The 10,134-nt window shown below is 40.4% G+C and overlaps 1 protein-coding gene across 1 annotated transcript in view; it reads left to right on the top strand.

The window, feature by feature from the left end:
* PPA2 (inorganic pyrophosphatase 2) overlaps nt 1-10,134 on the top strand; it is a 104,767-nt gene that overhangs the window by 18,167 nt on the left and 76,466 nt on the right. Inside the window, exon 3 of the mRNA XM_077755721.1 lies at nt 29-203. Coding sequence (XP_077611847.1) covers nt 29-203 — 175 coding nt within the window. The remainder of the gene's footprint in view (nt 1-28; nt 204-10,134) is intronic.

The raw sequence follows: 10,134 nt of genomic DNA, 5'->3' as shown, positions 1-10,134 counted from the left end.
CGCCCGCGGGCCCCCCGCCGGGGCCCAGCAGCCCTCGGGGGAGCCCCTGCCGCCGTTCCGGGCTCACGTAACTGAGTCGTGGGAGGGACGCGCAGAACCCGCCCTCGGGCCGGCTTTCTCGGTGGGCGTGATCCAGCTCCTCCTCCCGGGGAGGGCCGCCTGCGGTGGGAGAGGCCGGCCGAACTTTGGAAGTGCCTCGTCCGGTGGGTCTCCTTCCGGGGCGACTCTGAACCAAGATCTCTCAGAAGCAGGAGTTGATACGCACAAGTTGGCACTCTGAGTGCCGTGCTGCATCAGGAGCCTCGTGGGCCCCCGGGGAGCCGTGCCCCCCTCCCCACATTGAACAAGCCCCAGAGGGCGAAGCGAATTGCAGGGCGCTGAGCTGGCCTGCCCAGTCGGGACATGACCCGAGTTCCCGTTATTTATTCTCATTTTTCTTTGCAGCCCCCTGTGGCTCTGCGTCGCTTAGCAGTAACGTGAACATAGCGAGGTGGAGCTGCTTTCGTGCCTCGTTGATTTCAGGGCCCTAAGGCGAGGAGGACTCTTTTCTGTGGAGTTGGCCTTGCCTGATCGCCCAGCTCGTAGGGGCACCAGCTTCGGAAGCTCTCAGATTTAATTAAGCTCGAATCGTGGATTTTTCAGCTCTCAGCTCTGTGACCCCGATGCGTTTCTTACCTTGCTACGCCTTGCTTTTTTCTTATCTGTGAAACAGGGCTGGAAGAATTACGTGGTGAAGTGTATGTAGTATTAGAGCATGTGGGATATAAATTATTATTAATAATACCTGTCATCATTATCGATACTTGTAATTTATAGAATGTTTACACATATCCTTACCTGAACTTAGGGTCGAAGGTTATTTTGTGGAAGAGGAAACTGAATTTGTATAGTCTTATGATGCAACTGATAGTAAAATACTCATATTCTTCGAAATTGGTTGCTTTTTTCCTCTTGCTACGTATTCTTTTACATCCTTGTTTAGTCAAGACTGATCAGGGGGAGAGTAACCCTTAACAAGAAGTCCCACGTTTCTGAATGGATGTGCTCCCAAAGGTTATGTATGATGTGATGATTTGGGGCACAGTTTTTTATTGGAAGAATGTTACAGAATGGCAGTTAGGTTTTTGAGTGGATAAAAGCTTGTCTAACATGCATGGTATGGTGAAAGTGTTCTAGATTTCCAAGTACAGTAATAATAGACCAAAAAGTCAGTACATATTTATGAATTGTGCTAGACACTGTTAGACGTGGCACTGAGATTTTCATCATGGGCCCTGCTCTCGAGAGTCACAGTACCAATATGTTATTTTATATTATGTTATATAGAAATTAAGGAAAATGTAAAGACACTGAAAAATATTTTACTTGAATGTTGGCTGAGAAAAAAAAAATGTCTTGAAGAGCCTAGAACATATGGTATAGTTGACTGAGCCCTGGCTTTGGAATGGAGAGTCTGTCCTTAATCTTGACTTTGCCATATGAGCTCTTCATGTCTGTTATTTGGGCAGGTGATTGCTTCATTTCATGCAGGGCCAGTGTCTTTAGCTGTGAAATATGCAGTTGACCTTGCATTTGATCTTCAAGGTCCTTGTTGATGCTGCCATTCATTGATTGAAGGCACTGGATGAATATGAAATATTCTGACATTCTCTGTTGGACAGGGCCTCTATTAGGCCATCTCCAGGGCGAAATTGGCCTCTTCACCATGGTTGATTTCTTTAGCTGCAAGTGTGTTTCAGACTCATGATTTGTCTTTAGAATGGCAGAAATATCTTTACTACCCAGTTAGGATAAATGACAGAAAACAAGAAAAAAAGGTTTTCCTGAAGTAACTGGGAAGAATTGGAAGAAAGGTATATGGTTTGGGGGAAGGGCCAGGTGGTGAGGTGGTAATTGGAACGTGGGGGGTGGGGGGTTTAAACAGTTCTGAATCAAAACAGCAGATGGCATCCTTGGCCCAGGACTGTTGACTGCTTGCTGGCAGGGATAGGGCAAAATGAAAGGAAGCCCCTTCAGTGTGAGGGAGTACGACGCAGTGAACAAGTTGCTCTTTATAAAGATGGTCTCAAATTGGGTATTTTGAACCCTGGCAGTGTCCAAATGCGGTATTAGGGGTAGTTGTATGTCACTTCAAGGTAAAACATGAAGGGCGCCTGGGTGGCTCATTCGGATAAGCATCTAACTTTGGCTCAGGTCATGATCTCAGGGTTAGTGGGTTTGAGCCCCGCGTGTGGCTCTGTGCTGACAGCTCAGAGCCTGGAGCCTGCTTTGGATTCTGTGTCTGTCTCTCTTTGCCCCTCTCTGACTTGTGCTCTAGATCGATCTCTCTCTCTCTCTCTCTCTCAAAACTATATAAATAAATGAACATTAAAAAAATATGTGAGTGTGGCACTACTTGGCTGAAAAGTATATTGAGCATTTTTACAGTGGAATCATTTCCCACATTTCCGAATATATCCCAATTCCCTGAACTACTACTGTACGGGGAGGTAGACCTTTTTTGAGCTTCGTATCTGCAAATGCTTTCTCTTTACTGCCATTCAGAAGAATCAGAGTAAATGATAACTTTAATACTATTTTTGTTTTTCCTTTTTAATTAGGGTGGTCTTTTTTAGAAACAGTAGTGAAGGGAGACAGGATGATAAAGAGGAAGGAATCATCAGGCCTCTTTGGTGCCAGCCCTGTCTGTGTGTCCTTGAGTGAGTCATTTAACTTATCTGTATCTCATGTTTTTAAATCATAGAAAGGAAATTGGACTAGATGGTCATTTTCCAAACTGCTGAGTTGAGCACATACACACCATAGTTTCTTATTAGATTTTTAAACAGAGGGCTTCTTGGTTTAATAAATGAGCAGAACACTTCCCATTTTATCACCCTCTTGGAGAGTCACAGTGTGCGTATTACAGTTCTGGGAAATTCTGATGTGAAGTAATTTGTCCTAAAATTTTGGATCCCAGAGCCCTTATTTCTCAAAACATTTGTTAACATCTTAGTGACTCCAGAGTTCCGTGGAATTAAGTTGGGGAAGCGCTGGGTGAGATGATTTCTGAAACTTCCAAAAGCATATGTGTCTCAAAGAAACAATTCTAGACTGGTAGTAAAAACTGCTTAGTCTGTAGGCCTGTCTTAACTGTCTTGGGCTTCAGTTGACATTCCTCAGCTCAATTTCTCCACTCGCAAAATGGGGATAATACTAATAATATTATAGAACCGCTGTGGTAGTTAAATGTGTAAATATTATCAGTGTCACACACATGGCATGTGGTAAATATTTAACGTATATTATTTATCTTTTTTTTTTTTTTTTTTGAGTTCAAGATATAAGACCAGAATTCTTGTCATATTCCATGAAGGGTGAAAACAACAGGATGCAGATGAACATGGAATATTTTGAGTATGTTCCAATGTATTAATTCCTAGGTCTCAGTTTTAATGGATACCGCCCTTTACTCTGAATTAATTGTGAAATCATGAGGAAGTTAGACTTGTTTATATGGGACCAAAGACATGCACTGTATGTTTTTGTTTTGCTAATAACTTGAAAATCCATTATTTCAGGTTTTTTAACCTTTTCTCATAAGATGAGTAGAAGCTATGCTTTTCATAGTTTGCATTTTTTTTTTTACACTACAAGATGGTAGTGGGTAGGTGACTGATTTACTTAGAGAAACAATGCTGTAGGTAATTCATGTTGCTTTTATTTAGCATGAGAATGAGTCATGCAGTTCTTTAACAATGAATTTGGTTTATCATTTATAGTAAGTATATGTTTAAGTTAAAATTTCTATAGGTTTTCTTTTATTTAAGTACATTGAGTAGTAGGTGATGGAATCTGCCATTGAATGTACCATACACTTGAACTTACTAAAATTTTCTGTGAATGATCCACACAATATGTATTTGTCTTAAATATATGAGTTTTTGTAATCTTTTTTTTTAAGTTGGCTCATACCATGGAATTTGAATTCTATGTAGAACATACAGAACTGAATGGTTATTGCATCAATATTGAAAAATTATTTGTACTTGGTATTCTTCATTGCTGAAGCTTCCAGTAAGAGTCTCTAGAGATGGTTTTATTTTATTTTTTTTAATGTTTTATTTATTTCTGAGAGAGAGAGAGACAGCGTGAGCATGGGAGGGTCAGAGAGAGAGCGAGACACAGAATCTGAAGCAGGCTCCAGGCTCTGAGCTAGCTGTCAGCATAGAGCGCCCGACGTGGGGCTCGAACCCACCAACCGTGAGATCATGACCTGAGCTGAAGTCGGCCGCCCAACCGAGTGAGCCACCCAGATGCCCCTATTGTTACTAAACCCTATTGGTTTTAGTAACAATATGTAATATGTAATAGTAACAATATGTAATAGTATGTTGGTACCTGGCATACATGTAGCTATTTGGTATGTATACATATAACTAAATACAGGTTTTGCATTCCATTCCATTTTCTCACTAATACTATTAATAAACTTTCATCCTGATACAACTTGGTGTTATGAGAGAAAAACATAGGTAATTTACAAAATCGTAGAATAAAATCTCATTTCAGTCTAGTTGAGGGGAAAGTTTTGACATTGTTTGGCCATGTCAAGTATATATATATATATATATTGGTGAGCCTGAAAGAATTCTTAGCTTATACTCAGGGATGCTGTCTGATTTTTGACAAAGTGAAATACCAAGACAAGATGGTGGAGTGACTACAATTGTTTGTTAGATCTTCCCCCAATGGATTAACCTATTATACTGATAGTAAGTGAATAAAAAAAGGATAATCCTAAAACAGATGAGAAGGATCCATCAGAGCGGGAGATTTCAAAATATTTATGGAACATGAAAACAGATGGAAGTGTGGTTATTGATGAAACAACGTGTAGGAAGTCCCAGCTTAAGTATATGTGCTGAAGGGGAAGCCAGTCTCCTTGCAGAACCTCACAGTGGTTGTGGGTGTGTTGATGTCAGATAGCAGGGGGAGAGTGGCATGTTGCACTTAACATGGGGGAGGGGTTGATACAAGTTTTCTTATGGAATAGCACACAGACGCTTACCGTGCAGGCTTGAGACTCGTGGGATTGGCCAGTTTCGTCTACAGAAACTGAAGAAAGTGTTTGGAGGGAAGTAGAACAACCTGATGGGGTTGCCCCAGCAGAGCCCTCTGCGTTCTAGCACGTAGGCTCCAGCCCCCGCCCCGTGTAATAGCCACTTCTTACGCATATGTGCCTCTCCTGTCCCCACATCTGTTTTTCTAGTCTCTTATTTTTTTTTTTAAGTTTTTTTAACGTTTATTCATTTTTGAGAGACAGAGCCAGGGCACCAGTGGGGAGGGGCAGACAGAGAGGGAGACACAGAATCTGAAGCAGGCTCCAGGCTCCAAGCTGTCAGCACAGAGTCTGACATGGGGCTCAAACCCACCAACCATGAGATCATGACTTGAGCCAAAGTTGGACACTTAACCAACTGAGGCACCCAGGCGCCCCTCTAGTCTCTTACTGTTAAATGTCAACTGAATTGTTAAGGATCACCTTCAGGCAGGCTTTCATCACTGCTACTCTACCAAACTGCTTTTGTCAAAATGTAACCTCCATGTGGCAAATAGAATGATCGGGGTGTTTTCTGTTTTTTTTTTTTTTTTTTAATGTTTATTTATTTTTGAGAGAGAGAGTAAGCGAGCACAAGCTGAGGAGGGATCGAGAAAGAGAGAGAGAGAGAGAAAGAAAAATAATCCCAAGCAGGTTCTGCACTTTGTGCAGAGCCCAACTGACTGGCCACATCTCACAAACCATGCAATCATGACCTGAGCCAAAACCAGGAGTAGATGCTGATCTCACTGAGCCACCCAGGTGCCCTTATTATGTTTTAAGTTTTCATCTCACATGAATGATCAACAGAACTTTTCAGTTGATCACTTTATCTTCCTTGAAACTTTTTTTTTTTTTTTTACATTTTGTCTTTAGGATAACGTTCTCTTTTATTTTTATTTTGATGGCTTTTCCAGCAGTCTCTTTTGCTGGATCCTCATATTTCTGAACTCTAACTTTTGAAATGCTCCAGGGCTCAGTACTTAGCCCACATCTCTCTCTCTCTCTCTCTGTCTCTCTCTGTCTCTCTCTCTCTCTAGGGCAGGAGTTGGCAAATGTTCTGTAAAGGGCCGTGATAGTAAATAGTAGGCTTTGCAGACCATAGGGTCTCTGCCACAAGTACTTAACTCCGCCTGTAGCACAGAAGCAACCAGAGGGAGTGAAAGTCTGAATATGACTTTGTGTTCCAACAAACCTTTATTTATACAAATTGAAACAGGCCGTGAGCCAAAGTGTGCTGATTACAGCCATTGCTCTCTGTGATCCCTTTCAGTCCCATCTGTGCTTCCCAGATTTGTAACGGCCTGAATTCCTCTTGAACTCATTTTTACACATCCAGTAAGCGCACTCTGTATTTCCATGTCAGTGTCTCAGAGACATCTCAAGGTTCATGTGTATAGGACCCCTGCCCCTCCCTCCACTCGGTTGGTTGTTTCTGTCCTCACATCTATAACCAGCAGCTTAGGAACCATTCCTGTTGCCTTTCTTACTCTTACCCCACTTCTAGTTCAGTAGTTTCTCCGTTCAGCTGTGCTTTTGAGATGTATTTGGGAGATGTGTACGTCTCTCCACTTCCACCCTTGCCATTCTGTCCACCTTTCTCTCGGCCGACTGTAGTAGCCTCCTGATTTTTTCCCCTGCTGCCCCCTGTGCCCTCCTATAGATTGCTTTCCACACAGAAGACCCCTTGGTCCTTTTGAAATGGAAGTCACCTCATGTCCAGTCTCTGCTCAGAACCCCGGTGACTTTTCATTTCACTTAAATACATTTTAAATATCCCCCATGGTCTATAAGGTCCTGTATGTCCTTCTCCTGGGGGTCCTCTCTGAACTTGTCACTTACCTCTCTTCCTTTGGATCATGGTGCTCTGGCCATCTTGGCCTCCTTGCTGTTCCTGCAGTGTTCCTCCGTGGATGCCTATTTGATCTGGTTCTGTACTTTTTGTCTGTGCTGAAATGTTACCTACCAGTGAGATCTTCTCTGTCCTTTCAATTTAAGTTTTATCTTTTCCCTTACTCCTTTCTTGCCCTCGTTTCTTTTCCTTTGTGGTACTTACTAAAGCCGGTATAGTTAAAACATATTCACATTCATTGCTTCTATACCTACGCCCCTACTTGAATATAAATTTCATAAGAACAGGGAATTTGTACGCCTAGGACGTAAAACAGTGATTGGTGTAGTATGTATGTTTGGTAAATATTGAATGAATGCACTTAAGGAAATCTTGTAAATTAAATAGGAAAAAGAGAAAGTAGAAAGAAGAGACTTCGAATTTTAAGGAGTCCAGTGGGTGTCCTCTGAGATTTTAGAAACTTATATCCTTTAAAAAGGAAGAGGAAGCTATGAAGAAAAGATAATCATGGATGTATTAAAATGCTATAATTATAGAGACAAAGGACTCGGTAGAAGGTGTAGTGGGACAAATGGTGTTCTGTTTTAAGCCACCAACTTTGTGCTTGTTTGTGATGGCAGTCCTGGAAAGCTAATACAGAAAAGTTAGAATATAAGGTAAAGAAATCTATGAGAAAGTAGAACAAAATATCAGAGACAGAAAATAATTTTCCTCCTAGAGTTTATCTAGACAACCGTCAATCCAGAGTGAAGACCAAATAAAGACATTCAAGCATTTAAGGACTTGAGAAATTTATATTATATGCATCCTTTCTTACAGAACACAAATTAGGGATATGCTCCGGCAAAACAAGTAAGTAAACCAAAAAAGATGAGTGTGTGGAGTCCAGAAGACAGAGCTGAGCTGGAGACCAAATGGAGCAAAGTCTTAGGATGCCAAAAGAGCATTCAGTCCATGTTGCAGCAAGAGGATAGAGATTTCCAGAGGGAACTGTTTACATAAAGAGAGAATTCCATAGTCTCTGTGGAATCTGTGAGGCATTTGAATAATTTATAGATATGATTATGACTGACAAACATAATTAGAAGCTTACGTCAAAATAGAAGCTGAACAGGAAAGGAAAGTTAACTATAACGTAAACTTGGCCAAAAATCAACAAATAGACAATGCTTCTCAAACTTAACCTCAGTCTCAGAATTATTTGTGGGTGCTTGCTAAAAATCTAGGTATCCAGATCTCTTAAGATTCTGATTCCCTAGGTATGGGGGATCCAGAGACTTTCTAACAAGGACTCCCAAGTTTTTCCTGTATTTAGAAAAATTTTGGAAATACACTAATAGGAAAAGCATTGAAAATTCAGTGTGATTGTAGAACATTTATAAACCTTGAAATGAAAAAAAAAAACCATGAAAATGCAGAAGATAGGAGAGAGAAATTAGGAGAGAGAAAGAAGAATGAGGAGAATAAGGTAAAAAGCCAGCTAGTAGGGTCAAAAGATACTGTGTTTGGTGGAACATTGGAATCAAGCTGTAAGATTGGTCAGTAGAAAACTTAAGAGGAATAGGTTGGAGACAAAAGAACTATCCTCATCTCTTAGCATTGGAATCAGTAGATAATTTCTAAAATTTGTAAAGAATTCTCATACAAATATATTATTCAGAGAGATGTAGGTGATCATTAGACCTAAGGTAAGTTAAAGAGGTGAAAGTAGGTTGCTCTGAAAGCAGATCTGAATTGGAAAGAGGTGGAACTGATGTCATTTTTTAACCATGTACATACAGGGCTTTGTTTAATCCATGTACATGCGTTGCTTTGTTTAAACAAAGTAAGTAAGTTAAAAAGCAAATTTGGGAGCAACAACTTCGTTTTAAATCTAAAGAAACAACCAGTCTGAACTTCGTATAATGAAGTTCTCACTCACAATTTATCATTAATGTATTATCCTGAGGCTCTGAGAAAGGGCTGTCTGTACTGTGTGCCTCAGTTCTGCCATCTTTACAAGGGGCATAAGTTACCACAGTGCTTGCTGCATATACCACATCTCTCTGTCTATGGCTCGTGTGTATAATAAAGATTACCCTTTTTGTTGCATAGAGAGGATCAAGATAGATTCCAGCTATCTACTTTTAGTTCTACCTTTAGTCTATTTATAGGGGCTCCTAGGTGGCTCAGTCAGTTGAGCTTCTGACTTTGACTTAGGTCATGGTTCATGGGTTAAAGCCTTGCATCAGGCTCTGTGCTGACAGCTCAGAACCTAGAGCCTGCTTTGGATTCTGTCTCCCTCTCTCTCTGCCCCTTCCCCGCTTGTGATCTCTTGCCCACTCAAAAATAAATAAATAAACTTAAAAAAATAAATCTACCTTTACAGATTCTTCATACCCTTTATATGGAACATACTAACATACTAATAACACTGATCCTAGAAAACTTTTAATGGGTTCTCATTCTTTCCTTTGTGCTTTAGGTCAGTGATCAGCATTCAGATAATGATGCCAAGAGGACTCCTTTGTCTTTGCACTTACTGGATGATGCTCATATAGATGATTTAGTGCACTCCCATTCTTGGCTGTGGATATAGCTCACTTGTTAGCACACTTGTATTCCAGCATCTAGTACGTTACCTTTTACATACAAATTACACACTGCTCAATTGAAAAATTGAGGAAATTAAGTTTTAGAGAAATTGAGTGACTTTATCAAGCTCAGTAACTAGAAGTCAGGCTCTTGATCTCCGTATTCATTGCTCTGTGCATATATTGGTATATTGCCCATCAAAGCATTATCATTATCTGACATTTAAAGCCACATTTTATTTTTATTTTAGTAAATATAATTCTATTCTTTTTTCTTCATTAGTACATTTTTATTTATACTATTTCATGATCTAAATGGCTTCTAGTAGGTATGGTTATCTGAGACCACTCATTCACAAATACTCCTTTTACCTTCCAAGATCCCAATTAGATACCACTTAAACATATGTACTGGCATTACTATAGTGTTTGAATATGATGTTTGTTTTTTAAAAATGTTTATTTAAATTTTTTAAAATTTTATTTAAATTTATTTTTGAGAGAGACAGAGCACAAGTGGGGTAGGGATAGAGACAGAGAAAGAGACAGAATCTGAAGCAGGCCCTAGGCTCTGAGCTGTCAGCACAGAGCCTGAGGTGGGACTCGAACCTACAAGCTGTGAGGTCATA

The sequence above is a fragment of the Crocuta crocuta genome, unplaced genomic scaffold (genome assembly GCF_008692635.1).
Source record: "Crocuta crocuta isolate KB4526 unplaced genomic scaffold, BGI_CrCroc_1.0 scaffold92, whole genome shotgun sequence".
Lineage (NCBI taxonomy): Eukaryota > Metazoa > Chordata > Mammalia > Carnivora > Hyaenidae > Crocuta > Crocuta crocuta.
Note: the sequence above shows the minus strand (reverse complement) of the source record. Positions and strands in the feature narration are given on the sequence as shown.